General features: G+C 33.2%; 1 protein-coding gene across 4 annotated transcripts in view; it reads left to right on the top strand.

Annotated features, from left to right (window-relative positions):
• Window positions 1-25,421, top strand: part of WDR7 (WD repeat domain 7) — a 278,744-nt gene that overhangs the window by 149,754 nt on the left and 103,569 nt on the right. For all 4 annotated transcript variants that reach the window (XM_039840991.1, XM_039840990.1, XM_039840984.1 and 1 more), the window contains one exon: window positions 15,206-15,427. In XM_039840991.1, the coding sequence (XP_039696925.1) occupies window positions 15,206-15,427 (222 nt within the window). The remainder of the gene's footprint in view (window positions 1-15,205; window positions 15,428-25,421) is intronic.

The raw sequence follows: 25,421 nt of genomic DNA, 5'->3' as shown, positions 1-25,421 counted from the left end.
CAGATTATACTCTTACGTAAGCAGACGAGTTTTAGTTTTACTCTTTTCTTGCATTTTTTTCAAAGAAGTTTCTTCTTTTTATAATGACTAGACTTTGTTTTCGGTTAACTATTTGATTATTCAGTGTAGCTGTTGATGTCCCTTAACAAGTGAAAAAGGAAATGGCCATTTTGTATTACATTGTATATTGAAAGTGTATCTCAAGGTAGCATCTATAAGAGAATTCGCCCATTAAAAATCATCTGTGATGAGATTTGGTTTTATAATACCCCCTTTAATTTCTGAGCCTCAAAACATTTTATAAATTAAAATATAATATTATGATATTACATTTACCAACATATCCAAGTAGTACTACCCTTGTTCATATCTTAGCCATTGAATCTTTATGTTGGGATTTTGATAGAAAAATGGAAAAGTCATAGATCAAATTGGGTGATAATTAGAATACTAGAAAGTTTCTATTACAGTTTAAATTTATACAATATTTGGCATTTTGAAGTACCTAATAGCTAAGAGAATACTTTTACTTTGTATTTCACTATCTAAATACTCCTGAGAAAGTATCAGATGGCATCTAGTTAAATAAAATGTTCATATAATATCATGACTCATTTAGGTTGAAATCTATATTAAAATTGAAAGTAATAAGTTTTGAAACTGTAGATGAGATCATAAGTATCTGGCCATATATTTTTATTTGAACTTTTAAAAAGGAATAACAAATGAATGTCTTTCAGAAATGACATTTTCATTAATATTAGCTTGAAATTGAAAAGATCAGTATAATAGCATACAAGAATTAACTTCTTAAAGCGTGGAGAAAATTACCTTGACCATCGAATTTATGTATATGGTCCAGTAACGGTACTAAATACAGATCATTCTATATTATTTACTTAATCTTTCAGGAAATAAAAAGAAGATAAATATGTCTTAATTTTCTCTCTACCTCATGATATCTAATATAATGCAAGATACATTATAGTTGATATTCAGCAGTTGGGATAATCATATATTGAAAGTGAGAGATGAATAGCATTGATAAAAGAAGCATCATTTTAAAATACAGGATCAAAGCCAAGATTACTTCCTGATGAATTCTCTATTGTGAGTAACTTAATTTTATCTGACTTATACGTGATGCTGAATTATATATGATGCCGAATAGTAGGAAAGGCATCAGGTTTTATGTGGATAGATCAGACAAGAAAGAGTTGATTTTAATTCTGTGAGTTATGCCATGTTGTCAAAAAGAGGCTGATCATTACGTTGATGTCCTTTTTACTAATCAATTGTTAAAATTGCCCTCTAATTGAGTGGTAAATATGTGTTAATATTTTGGGGTTTTTTTGTTTTTGTTTTTGTTTTTGGATAAGACTAAATATGGTTAAACAGAGTGGCTGAAACATCCTTAAGTGCTAATGAGTACTTACTTGATAGTCTATACTAATGCTTAGTGGATGCTGAACAAGTTTAGATGTTAAGCTTTTTAGGAAGAGTGAATGATGGCTAATGATTATTTAATGACAGATCTCTGGACTGAAAGGCATTTAGCACTCAAAGTATACTGCAAAGCCTATTTCTCAAAGCTTCAGACAGGTTTATTTGGTCTCACCTTGAATAGAACAGTGCTGTATTGATTTCATTGGTGTGGATTTAAACACACTATCGGCTTAGAATAGCACTAGTATGCAGTAGAAAATGATTGTCTTAACCCTTATGGTGACTCTAAGCTATGCTCTGATATTACGACGTGAACTTTGGAAATGATCATGAATTTATCCACAATATTTGGAGTTGAGTATACAAGTTTGGAAAATATTTGTGCCTGTGAGCTTATAGTAACCATTAACTTACAGGGAGGCTTATGTAGAGGTAACTAAAACTAAAAATTATATTTTTAACTAATGTTTTTTTCCATATATTGTATTTGAAGAAATTTTCATCTGTGGAGATTGCTGATGTTTCTGTGGATGGCGTGCTTATTTTATTACCCTGTTGATTAATGTATTAAATATTTGGTCTTCAAATGGTATTAATGTTTATACTCACTACTTTTTTCAGTATGTTTTATTAGTCCACATATATATATATATATACACACACATATATATACACGTATATTTCATATAAAATACAGTTTAATCTAGTTGCTTCATATATCTCCCCTCATTTTTTACATTTGTTACTGGAGAGCCCCAGTAGAAACCAATGTATAACATTATTATATACTATAGACCAAAACTTATTTTAAGACTTTTTCCTAATTATAAATTTTGTTTGCATGGCTTTTTTTTTAAGAAACATTTTTAATTATGCAGGATTTGAGGATACCTAATATAGATTGATCTTAGCTCAGATGTCAAATATTAATTAGTTGCTATGCAACAAACACTGACTTATAGGCCAGTGTAGATTCCAGAGATCAGTCTGAAATGATGTTGCCACGAGTGCCCAACTCTCTTTGTGCCTTTCACCTTGTCACATGAACACTTAACCTACTTAACCTTCCTTACCTATAAAGTATGGGTATTTGTTTAGTTAGGAGAGCTCTACGATTCACTTACCCTCTAAAATTCTAAAATTCCCCCACTAACTGTCACCTGATCTTGGATTAGATGTTTTATACTCTACTTCTGATTTTTTTTTCTTTTTCTTTCAAATTCTTAATGGTATGTCTGTTTTTGTAGAAGAATTTGAAAAGCAACTGTAGTAGGCATATAATTGTCATTATAACAAACACAGTAGATATGTGAAGCACCCTATGTAAGCAGATGGAATTTATATGGATCTAATATTTTTTGATTATTTAAAAGGTGAACTTCAGGTTTTTCTGTTGTTATGGTTTTTTGAATGGGGAACCTTTTACCTTTGATATATCTTGAGAGTTATTATTATTTTTTTACTATAAATAGTTACTGCCTCTTATTTCTGTATTTTGTAGAAATCAGAAACTTTGGATAAAATACTACAGAAATTTTTCAATTATTTTCTTTTGCTAATAAGAGAAACAGTTTTATTTGAGAAAAATTGTAAGTACATGTCAAATTCTTGCTTTGGATTGTTTTCGTCTGCCTCTGTTGAACCCTTATATGGTAATTTGTGATACTGACTTGTGGCAGTGATAGTAGTAGTTCTCGGTAAATATTATCTTCTCTTGATTTTATGTTCCTTTTATCCCCTGCCAAAGTCTCAGAGCAGTTAAATAGAAGAGCCATCATGAATGATGTATGTATCCAACATCAATACGTATACATGTATTTTCTAGGTTTTTACATAGAGAAATATCTGTCTTAATAAACAATGAATTAAGAGAAGATTAGAAAGGTATCTCTTCACAACTCCTGACTAACCTAATCAGGCAGAATTCTGAAAAAATGATTATGTGTTATGTAGCAGAAACAAATTTTTTTAAAAAAATAGTTTTATAAAAATAGTATGACATGTTACAAACCTGAATATGTCACTACATACATATTCAGGTTAAAACATTAAATTTTTCTCTTAGTGTTCATTTCAGGAACTGTAGGTTTTACAAATCTATACTTGTAGCAAATCAGTGACTTAGATACTCAGGATCTCTAGGCGTATGTGCTTAGTTTTTTTTGGTTAAGCATTGGAAGGACTGTGCAACAATTCAAGGCCTGAAACCTATTTTAATTTGATACTTGCAAGATAGGCAACTCAGATCTAAATTATCAGTGGAATTAACTAATTAATAGGAAATCATATAAAATAGTTACATGAAAGAGAATATTAGTAAATGTTAAAATCCATACATGTTTATTTGAGAAAGCACATAGTAAAATAAATCACACAAACAGAATAAAACATCTGTGAAGAAAACATTTGCCAAAGAACAACTAGAGTCAATTTGATAGGCTTGTTATCTTCATTATAAAATGAAGAAATGTAAAATAATATTAAAATCTATATTTCTCTCTACATGTAGCTTAAAATTGATGAAAGTATAAACATATAAAGAGATCAGAAATGAAAAATTTGCGCAGCTCTTTAATAGCGATTTGAGCATTATTTTTCTTCAAGCTCTCTGAGGCTACTTAGAAACCTCTTCGGAAAACAGCTATGTCATTTACGCACGTGCGTGTTCCATAGGCTCTAGATGGACTGCTTTTTCTATAGATCGCGACATAATAATGAGTATATCCTTAACCGTCGGAGGCTACAGTTTATTTTGTCAGTGGCTTTTAGACCTTTAACGTGTATCTTCAGTTTGCTTTTACTTATTTGCTGTTTTCTTTTTCAAAGCTTTGCTTTCTTGATATTCTATTAATGTGGTTAGTAAATTAAGTCAAAGTTGTCTTTGCCCTTTTTATTTCTCCTTTAAATTTCTTTACTAAATTTTTCTTCTTTCTTTTTTATTTTATTTCTCCTTTAAATTTAAAAATATTTTTCTTTAAATTTCTTTAGTTTTTCAGTTCTTAGGAACTGTACTGTGTGTTAACCTATATAAAGTTTTAATAACTTATAGCATTTTATTTTTTAAAAAAGATAAGCTCATGTATTTCTGCTAATTGTGGACTGGGTTATTAAAATCCTTATATAAAACTTTGCTTTGGGTTTGCTCACCTTAACCTCTTCCAGATCTGCTACCACTTCAAATGCCTAGCCATTAATTCCCAAGCCTTTTTGTTGCCCCTGACTAGGCTCCATTATTTCTACTTAATACCTCACTAATAGTAAAGAAGGCAGAAGAGAAGTCAAAATATGAAATAAGGTAATAATTTTTCAAAATAAAAAAATAACATTATGAAGTAATCTACTGCGAAAAATTAAAGCAAGACATCTCAAAGTTTTAATTTACTGCAAACCTTTTAAAAATAACTTTTAGTTATGTCAGTGTTTTATTATGACCAATACATAGTATTTCAGGAAAATGAATACAAGTAGTTCTTATAAATGAACAGATGTACTTTTTAACTTCTCAAAGGTAGAACAAGGCAGTTATCACTTTTGATCTGGTTTTGTGTCACAGAGTTGATAGAGATAATTATGTACGTGAAAATATCTTTTAAGTGAATCCAATAAATGATTTGTCATTTTGTGAATAAAAATGACTTCAGATGTAACCATTTATTTCTCACTGTACTGTAATGCATAGGTATAAAATCTTCATAGAAGGTATTCGAACAGTCTACCAGAGGTTAACTCTCATGTGTTCCATTTGATCTTTTAAAGAAACACGTCATGTTGACTCCAGCATTTTAAGTGAATCTCATTGCAGAAGTTACCTTTTTCTGAACATTAATTGTACAAGAAAGGATTATTAGGTATATATGATTTTACAAGTCATCATTCTTAAATATTTCTTTCCTCCTGAAAAAGCTAAGGATGCTTTTCTTAATGTTACAATTTGTAGTTTTTAAAACTTGACATGTATCTCAGATCTACCTTTGGAAGGTAAAAATGAACCAAGAATTGAACATTATTCTTAATAATTATTAACTGCAAGATTTCCAATTACATGGATGTCTTAGATATTTGGAATTTTTTTACATCTCAGTTTTCTCCCAAATTGAAATTGTTTGTACTAAAAGTAAAGTAAAGTGGAAAAAAAAATGAACTTTCGGTGGAGAATAAAGGTGGAGAATAAAGGAAAAAGTATGATAATAAAGATTGTGGGGAAACAGGTATAGAACTTGTTTATGTGAAGAATAAGAAATTGTACAACAATTGTACTTGAAAAACATACAAATTGCTTTCAAAGTTTAAGGTTTCTAATGATCAAAATAATCAACATACCCCCAAGATAGTGATAATATTAAATTTCCTTTGGAAAAAAAATCATTTTGGAGTATTCACTTATTTTGCTTTTATCTGATTTTGTGGAAAATGGTTTTGATGTGTTTTGTCAAATGCACACACCCATAATACATGTGCAAGAGGCATTATTTTAAAATGGCTTAATCAGCAGCAGAAAGATATATGCATTTGCAGAACCTATTATGTTCCAGCAGGGGGCTATCGAGCATACATACAAATTAATAGCATGTTTGTTTACTTCAGTTTCCAGGTGAGGGGAGAATAATGCAGCAGCAACAAAAATAGCAAAAACCTCTGAGATTTAGGGAGCAACTTCCATATCTGTCAGTAGATGTGAGGAAAACACAGGCAGATATGTTACAAAGCAACAATGTAATGGAGGAAACGCCTATGCTGGTAACAGTGAATCTTGAAAATACACACACACACCCACACACACAAACACACACACACTTTGGTATTAATGTGAAAGTTTGGAAATAAATGTTGACGTGTCCCATGATTGTCATTTTAATCAGTTCATCTTTTTTTTTCCCCCAAGGAAGTTGAGAAGAATATTCAGAAACTTGCATGTTTCATTTTTTTACTTGAGGTGCACAGGTAGAAATTTACATGTCAGCCATATCTGCAATTTTAATTTTTGTCCATATCCTAAAAGTTTATTGGCCATATTTTGTAAAGATTGCAGGATTTTCAGTGCTCTAAGTTGTGCCAACAGTGAAAGTAACATGTAATATTCCTATGAAGGCACTTGACAAGAGAAGGAACTTAATTATATCATTTACAATGGCATATACCCACAGACTCTTTTTATGAGCTTATGAAACCCAGATTCACCACCAAGGATATTGAAATCTCGGAGTTTTTTTTCACATTGGATTGTCACCTTCTATGCCTTTTTATGTCCCATTTAATTCATCTTCAAAGTATTTGACTAAGAACTGGGATATGTTGGATAGCATATCTAATTAGTAGAATACTATACCATTTTAAAACCAAATTGTTTTAAAAACGAATGAATATTAAAATAGTTTTGCTTATTTTTAAATATTAACAAAGCTTATTTGGAAGATTACTATTACATATCTGGTAAAATTTGACATTTTTTAAAATTTATTTTTTGTTACGGTGACGTTGGTTAATCTTAAGAAACCCTAAGCGTAGTAAGTAGGTATGGAAAATGTTCAGGACAAACATATGTGGAAACAATTTATTTACACTGTGAAACCTCCACTGAGGGCCAACATTCTGGCATAAAATTGGTATGCTAAAACCAATCCAAATATAATATTTTGATTTCAGAAACCTTAATATATGTTTTTGATATGGTTTTAAATGTTTTAAATATTGTAATAATCTTGATGTGAATGAGATTGAATTTAACCACATCATTTCATTAATTTTTACTAAAATTTTAAATGTATATGTCAACTATAAAAAGCATTCTGATACTGTATCCTAAACTAAGAATCAAATTTTTAACAACAATTTTTCAGGGTCAAATCACACAGTTCTTAAAAGTATATTCTCAGAGTAGTAGATTGGTGGTTTCTTCTTATCTAAGGTTTTAATACCTAAAACAATAACTCCTCCACCAACATATGGCTAATTGCACATTTAAAGTATCTGCTGGTAGTCCATCTCTCATAAAACTTCCTTTAGCCTTAATTCAAAGCCATTGATTCCTATTCCAGTTAAAACTGAAGAACTTAATATGTCTTTTAATCCTTTTATTGTAGGCTAGGATAAAATTAATTTTACCCTGGAACTGCACAAAGCCAATTAACATGATCTTTAGAGTTATTTAGTAAAGTGCTTCAAACTGTTAAATTTATCTTGACCTCTTGGTTGCACTCTCTGACTGCTTTTTAAATGAAGTAATCAATATCTCACAGCCTTCTAAATAGTTTAAACTTCTCAAATATTTTACCTGTGTTCTAGTTAAGCTGTAAGTGAAGTGTTTACTCCTGTTCGCGTAAATCTAGAGTCAATTATGCTAAATCTAAAGACAATTATGTACTTTTGAGGAGCACAGCATGAATTAAACGGTTGTTTTAATAAAATCAAAGGCTCATATTTTGTTTAAAGTAAACCAATAATGAGTAAACATATTTTCACACAGAACAAGTATTTTGTTTGCAACTTAAAATGTAGAGCATTTATGTCCTATACCATTGCATGTAGTTTCTGTTTTCTACACAGGGCTAGTTGAAGGTATTAATTTTCTTACTGTGATAGGGTGATCAACCGTCCTGTCAAGAAAATGGATCTCCATGTCACCTTTTAGCATGATTAAATGGAGGCATGTCTCTGTGAAAAAATACCAAATTTTCATGAGACAAATGAAACTGTAGAAAGGTCTACTTTTACAGAATTGTTTTATTTTTAATATCTCAAGATCTCCCATTTGGTTGTCAGTTTATTTCTAAGAAAACATTGCAGCTAATTGCATATTTCTGGTGTTATTTAAGAGGAAACATAGGCAAAATCAATAATTTAAAATAGTTCCAAATCTGAAAAATCAAAGAATCAGAAATTGCTCCGTTATTGTTAGAACACTAGTCGGAATGACATCTGTACCTTATCTGTACAGTCTTTGCCTCTAATCAGTCTGTGTCTCTTAGGAGGACCTTTTCTTGCTCCTACTTCTCTCCTTAACAAAGAGCTATCATCTATTCAAATCTGAGTACTGATAAAAATTACATACCACAGCATTTCAGCATCAGTAGTGTTCATAGCCAGTCGGACTGTTTTTATGAGCCTATGCACATGACAAACTTTAAATTATACCAAGGGATGTATTTGACAGCTAATTAAGATTTCACATTTTGGCCACTTAGCAGAAGGCACCTGTTATGATTCTTTTTATTAGCTTAAGGATACAATTTACAAATAACTGTCTCTAAGTACATTATTAAAACTTCCCTAAAGTCTTAATTCTTTCCTGAGGAGTGGGAGTTAGGACAAGATTGAGGTAATTAAACACAAAGAACCTAGAGAAGGTGGGGGACCAGGGCAGAGGCGGAGCTCTCACATGCCCCTGTTGTTTAATTTCCTACTGGAAGCAGCCCATGTGTGCCTCTGTGCCCCCTCCCCCTTCAAGCAGTGGCCGTTGCAGAGGCTGAACGGCTGGGGTCAATGCCTTGCCTATTGATCAGTATCCCTGCAGTCCCTTGCTCCAGCAGCTGCTTCATTGGCTTCTTTCAGGGCCTGCTTCAGTACATTAGAATAGAAATCCATAACCAGAGCTGTGCTCATCCAAGCAGGGGAAGAAACTAAATTAAATGGTATAAAACAATCTTGGATCAGGAGTTTGTGCCAATTCATCTTGATCTAAGATGTCACACCGGGCTCTCTGTCTGAGCACCTGGGCTAGAGGCAGCCATAGTGAAAATAGATGGAGCTGCGATCATTCATTTGTCAGCTAAGGAGCAAGGCAGCGGTTAGCAATTCCCTTCTGCAGAGGTCAGCTGACAGAACAATCAGTGCAAGTGCAGAATAGAGCTTTCCTTTGAACTATTGTTATGGAGCATGCTCTTGTTGAGGCGTGGGGGGAGGGGAGCCTGGCTTGCTTCCTGTTTCAGGAATACTATGTGAAGAGTAAAAGAAATACTAGGGGAATCTAGATACAGTGGCACAGAGCTCTTACCCCTTGTGGCTCTTCTTGTACGTAAATAAAGTTGGGTTTAAATGCATGTACTGAGATATAGATTATCAAATTGTTAAATATCACTTTGCCCAACATTAGGGTCCATTTTCATCCTAAATACACAGGCAGTGATTATTGATTTTTTTTTTTTCTTAGTATGGTTGAGCTTTCAGGGCTTTTTTCCCCCTTTAATTACTATAAACTATCACAAATCGGTGTCATATTTTGAATCTATAATCACATATAACACACTAATACTTTTACTAACATTTCTTTTTTGTCTTTAAAAAACTAGGGAAAAATCCATGAAGAGACAGAAATGTATACTATGGTATCAAATTAGAAGATATTTCTTATGTTACCTAAATATTTTCAAACATTTTGAGGCTATTTATAAGAAATTTTAAGTTATAAAATATGACTTATTCTGACCCTGGAAGTTATAAAGTAATTGTATAACATTAGAAGGGTGTCATTGTAAAGCAGTCTGCTTGTAATTTGAAATATACTCTACAAAAATTAAATTAGGAAAATGGGTAATAACATTTTATATGAAGGAAGTAGAATATTGTTAAAGATGAATCTCTGTTCTCTGTGGACTCATTTTAGTTTTATCTTTCTATACACTGTTTAAAAACTAATGGCAAATTCCCAGAACTAACTTTTTTTCAACAATAAAGTGTGACATGCAGAACGTAAGAAACTACAGCTGCAACAGCAGCCAATCTTTTTTGTATTCAGTTGCACCAAACTTTTCTTGGAATCCAAATAAACAGTAAATATTCTTTGATTTTACCACCTTAGTTTTCTAGATAACCAACCTCCGTTTTCCTTAAGTACTTTATACCACTTTTTTACTTAATTATTCCTTTCCAACTTTTAAATTCTTTACAGTATCCTACCAGTTCCATTTCTTAGACTCGAGTAGGTCTTCTTGCCTACATTCTACTCTGCAGTTCAGCACAGCTGAGTAAATGGAACGTAAAGTGTATTCTAAAAAACTTTGAGCTCCATGGGTTTTTTAATTCAGCTTCTGGAAAGGCCATACCTCTCTGACAACGGTTTGGTTTTGTTTTACTTTTGTCGTAGTCCATTAGGATTTTTAAAAGAATGAAGGGCAGGACATCTGAAATCTTTCTGCAGTGTTGCCATCAACTACCCAGACCTCACTGTTGATCTTGAAGCTGTTCACTTCTCTGCAACTCCGGTTTAACATTCCAACACCAAGCCAACCTTGATCTTTCACTTTGCTTTGTACAATCCCCTCTTAATTGATCACTTCAATTCCAGCATTCTTCATGCATCTCAGAATGATTTTCTAAAACCCTAAATCTACTCTGTGACTTAAACCCTATCTTGAGTATCTTCCAATGTTCAAAGGATACAAATTGTAAATGGTAAATATGACCATGAGCGCCATCTATGACCTGGCCCTTTCTTGCTTCTTACCTCATTTTCTGCCATTATCTTCTTGATTCATAGAGTTCCAGCCCAGTTACCTATCCTTAAAATAGAAATCAACAAATTCTTTCATGCTTTGGTTTCTTACTTCTAAATATACTGTTCTCTCAGTCCATAAAATTCTCATTGATTTTGTAACCTTTACAATTCCAATTTCTGTTTAGTAGCCTTTAAGTTCAGTAAAGACAAGGACTTTGCTTTTCTCATTCCAATTAATTCATATTAATTCATTAATTTATATTAGCATAATGCCATGTGCATACTAGATGTTCAGCTTTGATATGCCGAATGACTAACTAATGGAATGAATGCCGTCTACCATCACTGGTACTATTTTCCACTTGATCATTGCATGAGTTACCTTTTGGTTCTACCTGACACCAGTCTTGTTTTCCTCCACAGTCTGTCTTCCAGACTGCAACCGTCATGATCTTATCAACGATGAATGAATCTGATGTCATCACCTCATACACAATTGTTCAATGGCTTTCCATTAACCAAACGTTAAAGTCCTCAGCTTGCCATACAAAGGCCTCTTGTGTATTGGTACCCATGCAGCCTCCCCTGTTGTTATTCCCCTACCTCACCTCCAACAGTATAGAATGACAAGGCAGAAGAACAAGAGACAAAATAAAACAAAACATCTAAAAGTATTCACAGCCCCCTGCTGCTAATTTCTTAGTTGGCATACTGAGCTCTGGTGGCCCTTTTTTGTATTGATTTAATTAATGCGTAGAGCAGTGTGCTGAAAGAGGCCAGAAAAGCTGGATGGATTAATATTAGAGCAGAAAGCTGACCTCCAATCAAGATGGCTCCAGAAGTTCACTTTTTAAATCCCTCTGTACCAAATATATAGGTATGATGGATAAAATGTACAAATAGAAAACCAAAGAGACATAACTAGGCTCAGGAAAGATAGATATCTCTGTGGACAAGTAATGGAATAAAATTCAATGATCTGGGCTGAAACCATTAGCTGCTTTCCAGAAGCAGGCTTTTGGCTCCTGTGAGCAGAGAGGACTTAAAATATATCATGAGTAAAGCCTAAAGCCAGGAGATAGGCTATGGCTTCCTCAGTTCCTGGAAGGACATTGAAAGGATATGAGTGCATTGCTCTTCAGTTAAAATTGAGGTGGTATTATAAAAGGAGAAGAAGAAAATGGGTCTTAACTATGCGACAGACAGTGTTAACCATAACCGAAAACAATGAAAGTGAGTTATGTTCAACCTAAAAACAAAACAAAGAGAAAAAATAGAAAACCTAAAGAAAAGGGAAGAAGAAACAGTAAAAATAACATCAGAAATTAGTGAAATAGAAAGCAATACAACAATAAGATCAAAACCAAAGTTGTTTTAGGAAAATTTGAAAAAAATATATATTTCTAGCAAAATTGATCAAGAAAAGCATGAAAAATAATAGAAGAAAAGGCACAAATAAAGGGATTATAATCTCTTTGTAGCAACTGATAGAATTGAGGTTTTTTAATCATAGAGAATATTGTAAATAACTTCACATCAATATAAATTTAAAAACTTAGATGACATATATAATTGTTTTAAAACTATAAGCTGTCAGAAGTGACTCTAGAAATGGAAAATCAGACCAAATAAGTAACTATTACAAAAAATGAATTCATAATTTAAAATTTTTTTTCCCTCCACCCTGCTCCCCCCCCACACCTTCATACCCTGCCCGCTGACTCCAGGAAGAGTGTCCTAAGACACAGGCCTTGATAATTGTAGAGGAAAGTTTCATCAAACGTCAAGAATCCTTTAACTTTTCAAAAAACTGGGGAGAGAAAGTTACTGAACCCAATTTTTGAGGCTTTTATCATATTGCTACTAAGACCCAGCAAGAATAGTATATGAAAAAATTATAGTCCAATCTCATCTATGAACATAAATGTAAAAAACTCTATTAGCAAATTTAGTTCAGAGTCTGTGTATTGGTCTCTTTATCTACCTGCCTACCAATCGATCAATCAACATCCATTCATCCATCCATCCATCCATCTGTCCATTCATCCATTCATCCTTCCATCCATCCATCCGTCCATCCAGAGTTTATCCCAGTAATGCAAGCATAGTTAAAGGACAGAAAATATATAACATTTCAGATAACACTGATATGGTTATATAATAGATAAAAAACATTTGATAAGGTCAGGATCGTGGTGATCTCTGGAACGTGAAGATGAGGTAGTCAGGTCAAGCCACAATCCATAGTAGACTTCATTTATATTTACATTAGTTAATTTTTAAAATTTCTGAAATTCATCACCTATGGAAACACATTAAAATTATATAAAGTTGATCGTGTACATGTATATATCATGATATTCTTTGGATGCTTGTAATATCGCATAATAAATACCAAACAAAAAATAAAAGGTAGGCCATTTATAGAAAGAAGTAGAACTAGAAAGTGGGTAGGACTGAGCAAAGGACTAAGTCTTAGAATTTGGAGAGCATGAATGAGGTGTATTCTTGACTGAGAAAGATTAGCAAAAAAAATTTTAAATAGTGTCATATGTTAGGAATGTAATTCCTCTAATTACTTCCTATTTATTGATACTTTAATGAAGATTTAAAATTGTTTTCCATTATTGTTTGGGTACATCTTGGTATCCCTTTTGAATATGAAGTTATGGTGAGCTTTGTCCAGGTTATAAATACTTCTTCAAATGCCTGTTTACACTTCTACGTTTGGTTCATCCGGATGAAATTCTCATCCTTTGCCTTCTCTTATTGCCCATCCCTCTTACTGTCTGGCAAACTCCTACTTATCCTTTGAGTCTTAAATTCAGAATTTTTGCCTTTGTGAACAGGCTTTTTTCATGCATTAGTGAGTTTCTTAAGAACCTGGACTATTTATTTTTATGTTTGTAACTCTCTGGCCCAAAGTAGATGCTCAATAAATATTTGTTAAATTAGTGAGCAAAATAATAAATGAGCTAATGAGCAATTCTTTTGTAAAAAGAGATTTATTGAGATATAATTTATATTTCATAAAATCTGTCCTTTTAAAATGTAGAATTTAGTGATTCTTAGTATTGTTGGAGTTGTGCAGATATAACCATAATCTGGTTTTAGAATATTTCATTACCTCAGAAATCTAATAACTCATTAGCCATCATTAATCATTTAACCTCCGTCTCAGCTCTAGGCGATCACTAGTCTACTTTCTGTTTACATAGATTTGCCTGTTCTGGACATTCCATGTAAACGGAGTCATACACTATATGGCCCTTTGTGAGGACTTTTCTCTTAGCATAATGTCTTCAAGGTTATCCACACTGCAGTATGTATCAGCACTTCATTTTTTTAACTGCTTAATAGTATTTTATTAATGGATATACCGCATTGTGTTTATCCATTCATCAGTTGATGGACATTCGAGTCGTTTCACTTCTTGGCTATTATGAACAATGCTGGTGTGTATATGCATGTACAAGTCCTTGATTGGACATCTGTTTGCATTTCTCTTGGGTAGAGACCCAGGAGTGGAATTGCTAGGCCATATGTAATTCTATGTTTAACTTTTGAGGAACTCCCAATCTGTTTTCCAAAGAAGTTATACCATTTTACATTCCCAGCAGCAATGAGGGTTTCAATTTCTGTATTATTTTGACAACACATGTTATTTATGGTCTGTTTTTTAAAAATTACAGCTATTCCAGTGGATATGAAGTAGTATCTCATTGTGGTTTTGATTTACGTTTTCCTAATGACCAGTGATATTGAGCATCTTTTAATGTGCATATTGGCCATTTATATATCTTTGAAGAATTATCTATTCAAATTGTTTGCCCATTTTAAAAGTTGGGTTTTCCTATTGAATTGTAAGAGATATATTCTGGATACAATCCTTTAGTGTTGTATGATTGACAATATTTTCTCTCAGTCTATATGTTATCTTTATTCTCTTAATAACTATCATTTGAAGTATAAAAGTTTTTAGTATTGATGAAGTCTACTTAAAAATATTTTTAACTTACTTGTTCTTTTGGTATCATATTTAAGAAATATTGCCTGATGATCATGAAAAATTGCATTTATATTTTCTCATGCAAGTTCTTTAGTTTTAGCTCATATTTAGGGCTGTGATCCATTTTGAGTTGATTTTTTGCATGGTCAGAGGTAGAAGTCCAGATTCATTCCTTTGCATGTGGATAACCAGTAGTCCCAGTGACATTTGTTGAAAAGACTATTCTTTCCTGAATGAGCAATCTTGAATGTTTTTATAATCACATGTCTTTTTTATACTGATATTCTTTTAATTTATATTCTTATGTTTTTGGTTTTCAGGTTGCTTAGCAAGTGTCCCACAAATGAAAAAAATTTCCACATCTTATGAGGAAAGACGGAAACAAGCCACTGCTATTGTTTTACTAGGAGTAATAGGAGCTGAATTTGGTGCTGAAATTGAACCTCCTAAACTGTTGACCAGACCTCGAAGCTCTAGTCAAATTCCTGAGGGATTTGGTTTGACTAGTGGTGGATCCAACTACTCACTGGCCAGACATACTTGTAAGTTTAAAAATTCCTAATGTTGATCTATTGCTTCTCAATACATATTATTTGTTAACAAAAATCTAAGACTATTGAACATATCCTGAGTTTTAACTCAAATACATTGCTTAAATGAAGCTAGAAAACAGTATATAATGTGTCTGTCTGATACATTATAGCTATGTTATAGTTACCTGAACTTCTTTTTAAAAGTTAAAACGTGGTGTTTTAAATGCTTTTCTTAAACTAACTTTTTTGAGCTTTGTGTTTTCACATTTTGGTTAGTGTTTTAGCCAAAATTTATGAAAACTGACTTCAAGTTAACACTTATAACATAAAATAATTCCTGAAAAATTATGCAGCTTATTCTGAACGTCATTTGAAAAGTCAGGGGTAGAGGTGGAACACTAATTTTTTCTTTAAAATATATGTATTTTAAAGAGTATGAATGAGGAATTATGAATTACCTCTAATTTTAAAAATATTCCAATAATAGTTTTAAAATGACGAAAAAATTACAAGTAGAGCTCAAAGGGCTTGTGTCACATTGCTTCAGTTCTGTGTTTGGTATGTTAATAATAGGTAAGGATATTTTATAAAGATGTCTTTTGGTACTTCCGTGTCAGAACTCCTTTACATAAGGTCAAAATGTTCTGCCATATTGCAAAATTACTTCTAACATTGTGTCATCTTAAGGACCAAATATAATCCTATGGTGAATACATCACATGGTATTCTTTGGAGAACAAATTGCAATATGTTCTTTTAGGTTTTTGGCCTTTAAGAAAAGGAAGAAGATACATGTTACTTTGGTAGTTCTCTTACAGCAGAGAACTTCACTGGATCATTGTCACATACTTTTGCTGTGAAACCAAGGAGTTCTATTAGTGGCTTTTATTGTTAAAGTCCTATTATAGACTTAGCAGCTCTTAATGCAACAATATTCATTCGCATGAGTAATCTCTCGATCTCTATTTTACATTGAGAATCAGAGAATAGTATTAACAATACCACCACCAATAATAATAAAACAACTAATTTTTTGAGCACAATTTTAAGCTCTTTCCATGCATTAACTCACTTCCTCCTCATAATAGCCCTATACCGTGAGTATCTCAGTTATCTCCATTTGACACGTAAGGCCAGTGGGGCACAGAGGGTTTAATTAACCTGGCCACGACATTACTTCTAGGAACGTCTCAGCACAGTCTACTGGGCTCATGTTTTTGACCATTATGTAAAACTGCGACTTTTCAGTGGTTCCTAGATGAAAAGGGCTTAATGATGAACCTGTGCTATCACTTTATAATTTAAAAAAGCACTTTCTTTTGTATCCGCTCATATGATCTTCAAAATAGAAAATAAAATTTCTTCAAATTGGCTCAGCCAAAAAATGGTAAAACTGAAATTTGAACTCAAGTTGCTTGTGACCTGAAAACCCATGCCTCTGAGGATAGTGTGAATTTTAACATTTAGAATTAAACTATTGTCCTTTTTACTATATTCCATAGAATATTTATCATAACTATTTGATATCTGTTATCATTCATTTTTTAAAAAATACGTGACAAACTTTTAAAAGTCAGAAATCTTACATCTTTGATGATTTTCCTTGAAAAGAGATAATTTCTATTCTCACAGTTTTAGGGAAGGTGGTCATTTCCATATTTAGCATCCAGAAGTTAATTTCTTTAAACTGTGCATTAAAACTATTTGTGCTTTTTAAACTATTCCTTGAAAAGTCTTAAGATGCTCCCATTTGAAGGAGGTCAATTATTTTGAAGACCACAAATTTAGTCCAGTGTGTTCTGAACAGTGTTTTTCTGTATTTTTCTGCAAGGAAAGTGAACATAAATGCTGTTTCTCTGGAATTTTCCCCTAGCTTAGTATAAGTATTTATCTATAAATATACATTATAAAATAATAAATTGGTGACTATTGCACCCAAACCATTGGCTGGTTGCTAGGCAGATTAGCTTATACCATATTATCTTAGTTACCTAGACTAGTACTATTATCATCCCTTTTTCTAACCACAATTGATCTTTACATAAAATTCTAATATTCACACATTTGCTTCTGTATGTCTTTTCTTTTAACTGTAATAATTTCATCTGCAAATTCTCACTACTGTAACTAGAAAAAGAAAAACTGGGTTAAGAGAAAAGAGGGATTTAAAAAGCTATGGCAGACTAGAAATAGAGATTTTTCAAAGAAGCCTTGGGAATTGATAAAAGAAATGAAGTCTTAGGACTGCTCTTTTAGTTTGTTAAAAGACAGGGAGCTAAACCACATGTAAAGGGGTCCTAAAGCCTATTTCTGGCATGAGAGAACCCCTGGGCCAAGCTGTGCTATGAGGAGGGGCTTTTGCATGGGGCCTCCTTAGCTTTCCCAAGCAAAGTAAATATAATATACCCAAACATTTTAAATATTTAAGTGTTTTAGAACCAAGTTTGCTCTTTTGAGTATTTTGCATAAAAGACTAGATGTGCAAAGGGCAAAAGTTAATGCTTCTTAGCAAATCATATTTATGATTATTTCATTGAACTAAAAGACAGATTTTGAAAGTTTTCTAGCAAGCAAATATTATAGAAAAATGAGTAATATAGTTAGTACCTATTAGTTTAAAATGTGTAAAATGTCCTTGATATTTTCCTCATTTATTATGGCTGCCATGTTTTATTTTAATAATTATAAAACATTATAAAGGTAATGATGAATTTGCTTTTAACTTCCATTCCATTACCCTTTCATCAAAGGTCTTAGGTTTCTTGGTAAATTTGCCTATGATAGAGATTTGCAAGACCTTTCTTATTTGAATTGGGATGTTCCCAGTAAATGTACAGTTATCAGATTAAATCTTGCTCTCCTGATTGGAAACAGATGTCTAAATGTTCTCTGTCTTACTTAGGCTCTTTTCAATCAGTTATGTATAAAATTAACCAGTTATAATGTTAACCTGTTAGAAGTTGCCATGTATATTGTCATGTTATTTCTTTATGTGGCATTTAGACTGCATCGGTACCATTAAATATTTAGTCTTTAAGGTATCCTATTGAATGAGATAATTAGTATCCTCATTTTGAGATAAGGCAATTAAGATGCAATGTTTGATGAACTTTAACTGCTAATGTAGTTAGAGCTACAGATAGTGAATTCTAAGCTTCTTCATAAAACTGTTCTGTGAAAACTCATAACCTAGTCAAATTCCTATCCACACTGATGGGAGCCAAGAGTGACACTAACGCTTCATTCAAAAGTCATATTTAGTTTTATAATACATTTTAAACTTAGAAGTAAATATATATGAATCTTTCATGGGTGTTATACTTTACATAAAACGTCAGAATCACATATTGAAGACGAAGCTGAAGGACTCTGGTGATGAAGAGGCCTGGACTAGGCCACTCTCTTACTTTGTGCCCTTGGTAAGTGAAGTACCCCTCTAGGTTGCAGTTTCCTCCGGTGTAAAATAAAAGGTGGGAACTACTCTGTTTTTAAAACGCTTTTTTGTCCCGTTAGTCTCTGCTTCTGAAGTGAGATAGAAAGCCGCCTTCCTCATAACCTTCCCTTCTCTTCTCCACGTGGGAATGGACGCTCTCTTGTTTCACATCAGCCCAGCTTTAGTAGAGATTCTTCATTTTTATGTGGATCCACAAAACATGACATTAGAATATTTTAGGGTATTATTTATAATGTTACCTTATGGGTCTTTTGGTTCAGTCTTTCATTTGGTCTCTTCTGCTCATTTCATAATTGTGGAATTATGCTGGCACATCTGTAGTAAATCCCATTTTGATCTCTCATTAGCTTTTTGACTTTGGGCAAGTGTCATAAGTCATTTCCCTAGGCAGCAGGCTCTGAGACAGATTTGTATGCAGGCGTGTTCTCGAGATCAATACTTTTAGGGGAGTGAAAGAAGCAAGATTGGGCAGGGGGAGAAGTCGAATTGCATTTCAATTGCCTAGAATGCTTCAGCTGATCTCAGGGAACTCTGGAGCTGGGATGACCCTTCAGACTTGTCCTGAATTGGGGCTAAGAGCTCGGCCTTTATATCCCCACGTCAATCAGTCATTGGATTCAAGTCACTGGTGCCCTGAGAAGGGGTGTGACCTCAGGTGAGGTACTTCTCTTCAACTAAGGCAAAATCCCACAGAGGAGCTCAGCTGAGACTTATCAGCCACTATATACTAACACTCCCGTGAGCTTGAGGGCGTGAGTATGGTCGGTCGTGGAGGGCAGGAGATGGGCAGCCTCTCCAGGCTTCCACTCAGCATGTTACTAACTTATGTGTGTCCCAGTTTCCCCTTCTATCAACAGAAATGAGAGAGGAACTGCCATTTATTTAACATGGTTTTTATTCCAACTCCATACATATCTCTTGTTACCCTGCAAGATAGATATTTTATCCAACGCCTAGCACAAGGGACATGAAAAATACTTAGTTATTGAGCACTTACTCTGTGCCAGGCATTTTACTATGTACTTTACCTGTATTATCTTATTTAATCTTCTAAACATATCAAATAAGTACTCTTACTATTCCCATTTATCAGATGGGGAAACCGACTTTGCCCAGTATGCACTAAATCTTTGTGAAATTTGGTTATTAAACTTTCTTTCTGCAGACAGTAAATAGGGCACAGGTTAAGTGTTTTAAGGTCATACTGCGAAAAGTATCGAGCCCGGACTTAAACATTTATCTTCCAGCCCTAAATCAGCATATTTTCACCATTCCACACAGTCTTCTTGTGCAACAAATAAGAAAGATTCAGAAGTGGTGCTGCAAAGAAAGAGGAAGCAAGCCGGCAAGTCCTGGGCCACCTTTACACATGAGCATCTGTTGATCATTCGTTTAGGGATGTGCTGGTGCCGTGGAGATATAAACGTGTACAAAATCCACGTCTTGGTACTGAAGAAATGGCTTGTATTTGTGATGTGAAATAATTAAAGAAAATGAATTTTTCCCCACAGTGGGCCTTTAGAAATGCATTGACATCAGGGTTCTTCAGCTAAGCAAGGTGTATGAGCTCACCGATGTTACATGGAAAATGCTATCTTTATGTGCATTTGTGTTTCTGTTCTGGGAAAAAGATCTATAGATTCCATTCAATTCTCAAAAGATAGTCATTAAAATAAAAATGGATAAGAACTCCAAGAGCTTGTTAGAATAAATTGCTTATCTGTTATTATGATTTTTTTTTAAAGTATAGAGAGGTATATCCCTCTTTATTAATTCAGCTGTAATATCACCAAATAGAAGCCTCAGTTAGATTCGACCTAAGGAATATTTTATTTCTATAAAACCTGTATTTAGAGTTTTATTTTGTTCTGGTGCTATGTTGGGCTTTATTTTGTTGTAGTCTGCTGTCATGAAAATGATTCCCCAAGTACTTCATGTACTTTCTTTCTAACCGTGCATATTTTATTTAATTAATGTTAATGCTGGTTGAGGATGATTTTATAATGAATTTATTTTTTGAATTTTAAGGTAAGAAGGTTAAGCCAAATCTCAAATGTTTTATCAGCAAGATTAGGACTTGCTGATAAAGTCAATGAATTGCAAGTAATAACAAAACTAGTGGTAATCCCAAGGTATAAACAATGCAGCAACAATGAGGAAAGCATCATGCTCTTTGCAAGGACATGAAATGACAAAAGAATATGTATTTTCACTGTTTACAAACAAGTCATCAGATTGTGTTGCTGAGCTGCTATGGGAGCCATGAGATTGCATTTCTGTTTGCTTTCCCTCATTTTTTTAACCTGGCTTTCCTGGCATTGGTATGTAATCCTGCCTGTCTGGCTTCTTACTCTAGAATCTACCTCATTCATTCATTCTCATTGCACTAACTCAGCATTCCACGTTCTTTGTCACCACTTCTCATTTGTAATTTTACCTTTGAAAGTCATCCTGGTTCAGATGCCACTTGACTTGCCCTGCCATTACACCTTCTATGTTTAAAACTGTTATCCTTCACTCTGGCTATGCACGAAAATCATATGCAGAGTGTTTTAGAAATACTTGTGTCTGTGCATTAGCCTGCACTTCCTATTCAGAAAGCGGGGTGGGGGTGGAATTTGGGTATCTATGTTATTTTTAAAACTTCATATGTAATTTTCATTTATAGCCAGAGTAGAGAAGAAACACAACAGAATATGGAATCCTTCAGTTATTTTAATTAAGTGTTCTATGGTAGTTCTTGTCATTTAAACTACCCCAATGCACAAATTGTAATTTTCTTTGTATTTTAAAATGGAAGAGGTAATGGGACCTAATCAGAGTGAACAAATGACACATATTATTCTCAGAATTCATTCTTCAGAGACCTCAACCTTTTTCTTGTAATTTCATTTTTCTGGACTGCTTGGGTTTCAATCTTGACATCACCACTCAGTAGCTGCGTGGCCTTAATGCTTTGTGGCTCAGTTCCTTTAACTAAAAATAGGAATAATAGTAGCACCTACCTCACAGCGTTATTGTGAGGATTAAGTAAATTAGTGTATGTAAAGCACTTATAAAAGTGCCTGATATGTAAGTGTTAGTTGAATGATAGTATTTATTATTGTTACTAGAAATGTTTATAGAATAAGGAAGTGAAATAGCTCTTTTAAAAGCATCTGCTATCTATGAGGAGATGTATAGGTGTATATACAGCTTTTCAAAATCTTCCTAAGAACCTTAGAAGCTAAGTATTACCGTCAGTATTTAATATGAGTGAACTGATACTCAGAAAAATTAAGTAACGTCCTTAAGGTTATCTTTCTTATAAAGGATTTGAATCAGATGCATTTTTCTTCCAAAGCCTAGGAAGCACATACTTATCCCCACTCTGTGTGGTAAAGCACATTAGTTCCTAGAGGATTTGTGTAAAAATATACTAAAAATGTACTAAATTTTTTTGTAATTACATATTTGTAATTGGGTGAATTTGTGTTTATTACCTTGTTTCTCATTTTAACCACAACAACATACTAAACTCAGATCAAATGGAAATTTTCACTACTCTTTTGTTTTTACTTGTAAATAATTTATGTTGTATAACAGCTTTATCATTTTTAACAGCGATCTGACACTTGCATTATAGACCCTAACTGGTGATGTAATCCAAGCCTTGTTCTCCAGGAATAACTTTTATTTGCAATCATTTGTTGTTAATTCATTACACTTATAGGTCTCGGGTTCCTCTTCCATAAAACAAGAAAGTTGGAAGAGATTATGTCTAAGGCCACTTCCATATAAAATTCTAGGATTCTATGAAGTTATTAATGTGATTTATTATCATTGTAACTATACAGTGCTCGTGTTTATTGCTGCCACTTGAACTTGCCTATCTTATTTTCTTTGCTCTATGCCAGTCGTTCTGTTTGCTTTCATAGGTTCCAGTAGTTCACACCTATGCCATATGTTTGAAGCTGAGTATCTTTATTTTTCTGCCATCCCTCTTTACAGCCACCTTATATCAACTTAACCAGGCTACAGTTGTTTCTTTATAATTCATTCTCTACACATATCCAGCTTTGTGGGCTTATGTTGGATTTAGCTCACTATGACATTTGTGGTAGTTTGAGATCTACATCTTATAAGAATGTAGTACAAAGGCATTATAACAATTTTTTAAAAGGTCTAGAATGTAATGAAGCATTGGTATGAAACTCTGCAAACCATCTAATGTATATATTTAGTTACCCTGATTCGATTTTCAATTTTAGTTCAGTTTTTAATTTCCTTGATTTCTTGTTTCCAGGTTGTCTGAGTACGGCAGATTCAGTGACAAGTGTTAACATTATATTGCCAGTGTCAAACCCTGCCCCCCGCCCCTTTTTTTTTGGCATAGGACATTCCTATTTCGTGGTTTTAAATGACCTGGGTCTGACGGCTCTGCAGAATGTTTCCTTTGAATTTGTCTTAATATATGTGTGCTCTGGGGTCACTCTGATTAACGTATATAATTCTATAAGGTCAAACAATTTTATATCAGAAAGAAACAATAGCGAACATCAAGTCGAATCCCTCTAAAAGCTACAGAACGTTTGATGATTCTCAGAAAGCTGTTCAGTAACAAGTGAACAGAAGCATTTTGTGGAAAACTTTGTTGTAGATTCCCCGACGTGTCCTTAGAAAACAGTTTCCAAGACTCTGTTGAATGGTAGGGTGTCTAAGTCATTTTATTTCTTTACGCTTTGGTCTCCATGATTCTACTGTAAGTGCTGGTGAACTTGGTGCTGACTGATTCAACTGGGAGCTGCCAGAAGCCAAGTCCACTAGAGGATCTGAATGAAATGAAGACCTGTATGAAATCGATAAATACAGAGTTCCTTCCTTATACTTTTGGTTTTCAAATTATGTTCTGTAGTGCCTGGGGGCTCCACAGAGATGGCTCATGGCTGTCTTGGGCTCTTCACACTTACTTCCAGTACAGTAACACTAACTTTTGTGTGTTTCAGAACTTGAAGTTCGGCATCACACTGTATCTGCAAAAGAAATAGCCAAAGACAAGGCTAGACTCAAAAACAAAACAAAACAAAACACAAACACACCAAAAACTCGAGAAACTAGAATTATGTATCCTTTAAAAATTCAATAATTCAGTGGTAATTGAAATTCTTGGTTTTCCCTCAGAAACCTTTTTCTATTTCTGGACTTCCCCATCTCAACTGATGATCATTATTTCCAGTTTCTAAACGTTTTCCCTAATTCTTCTCTTCCTCTCACACACAACATCTAATCCAACAGAAAATCTTAATGGCTCTAACTTCAAAATGTATAAATTCAGCTGCTTGTTACCACCTTTACTATTATTACTCTGATTGGCCCCCTTGCCAGGTTACTGACAAGCCTTCCAGCTTCTACCCTTCTCTCTTTTATAGTGGATTTTTAACATAGTAGCTGTGGTAGTGATGCTTTTAAAACCTGAGATAGATCGTATCACTCAAGGGTATCCAGATGGCCACTCAGCAAGACAAATACTCAAAAATCAGTAGCTTTTCCATGTGCAAGTGAACAAACAGAAAAATATAGACAATCATTTTTTAGAAGACTCTTCAAAGACCCTAAAAACCAGGAAGAAAAAGACAGCACAGTTAAAAAAACAGAACAAAACAAAACAAAAACAATAAGACTGCAAGCCATTTTACCATAGAAGGAATGTAGATGCCAAAAAATAACTCAGTTTACCCAATAGTTAAAGGAATTAGGGGAGAGGAAAAATTTACTAGAAACACTTAGTTGGAAAGATTTTTTTACAGTGAGTGAATATTTGTATTACTAAAATAAGATGATAAATGTTTATATTTTTAAAATAAGATATTTTAAAAAATCTCAGTAACTATGGCAACCAAAGGAAGTCCCACAGCTAAGACTAAACTTAAGAAATACGGAAGAAGCTATAATATGTTACTGAGAGAAATAAAATAATGTTTGAGTAAATAAAGCATGTAGTTCTTAGATGCATAAGATGATTTCATGTGGTAAATATCTCAGTTAGTTCTCAAATTAATATATAAATCTCACACAAACAATAAACTCAATATTCTTTTAATAGCTAGTCAAAGTTATTCTAAAATTAACATACCAGAGATAAATGGAAGGCATGATTTTTTTTGTTTTATTCAATAAACACATATATACTTCACTATTTTAGGCACTTTACAAATATTAACTCATTTAATACTCATGTATAACACTTCGACATATGTAACTATTTAAAAAAGTCAACCTATAAAGTACTCAAAAATATAAATAAAATACCTAGGCATTAACTTATCAAAGAATATGCAAGACTTTTATAGAAAAAAAATTATTTTATTGAAAGAGTTTTTAAAGATCTAAAGAAAGAGATATACACTTTTCTGAATAGGACTGCTCAACATCATAAGATACCAATTTTCATAAATTCAATACCATTCCAAACAAAACGTCAGTAAGATCTTTGTTGTTGTTTTTGTTATTGAACTTGACAAGCTGATTCTCAAATTTATATGAAAAAGCAATGGCCTAAGAAAAGCCATG

This window comes from Pteropus medius, unplaced genomic scaffold, assembly GCF_902729225.1.
Source record: "Pteropus medius unplaced genomic scaffold, Ma_sr-lr_union100, whole genome shotgun sequence".
In the NCBI taxonomy this organism is placed as follows: domain Eukaryota; kingdom Metazoa; phylum Chordata; class Mammalia; order Chiroptera; family Pteropodidae; genus Pteropus; species Pteropus medius.
The sequence above is the reverse complement of the archived record's forward strand: the minus strand, read 5'-3'. Positions and strand labels throughout refer to the sequence as shown.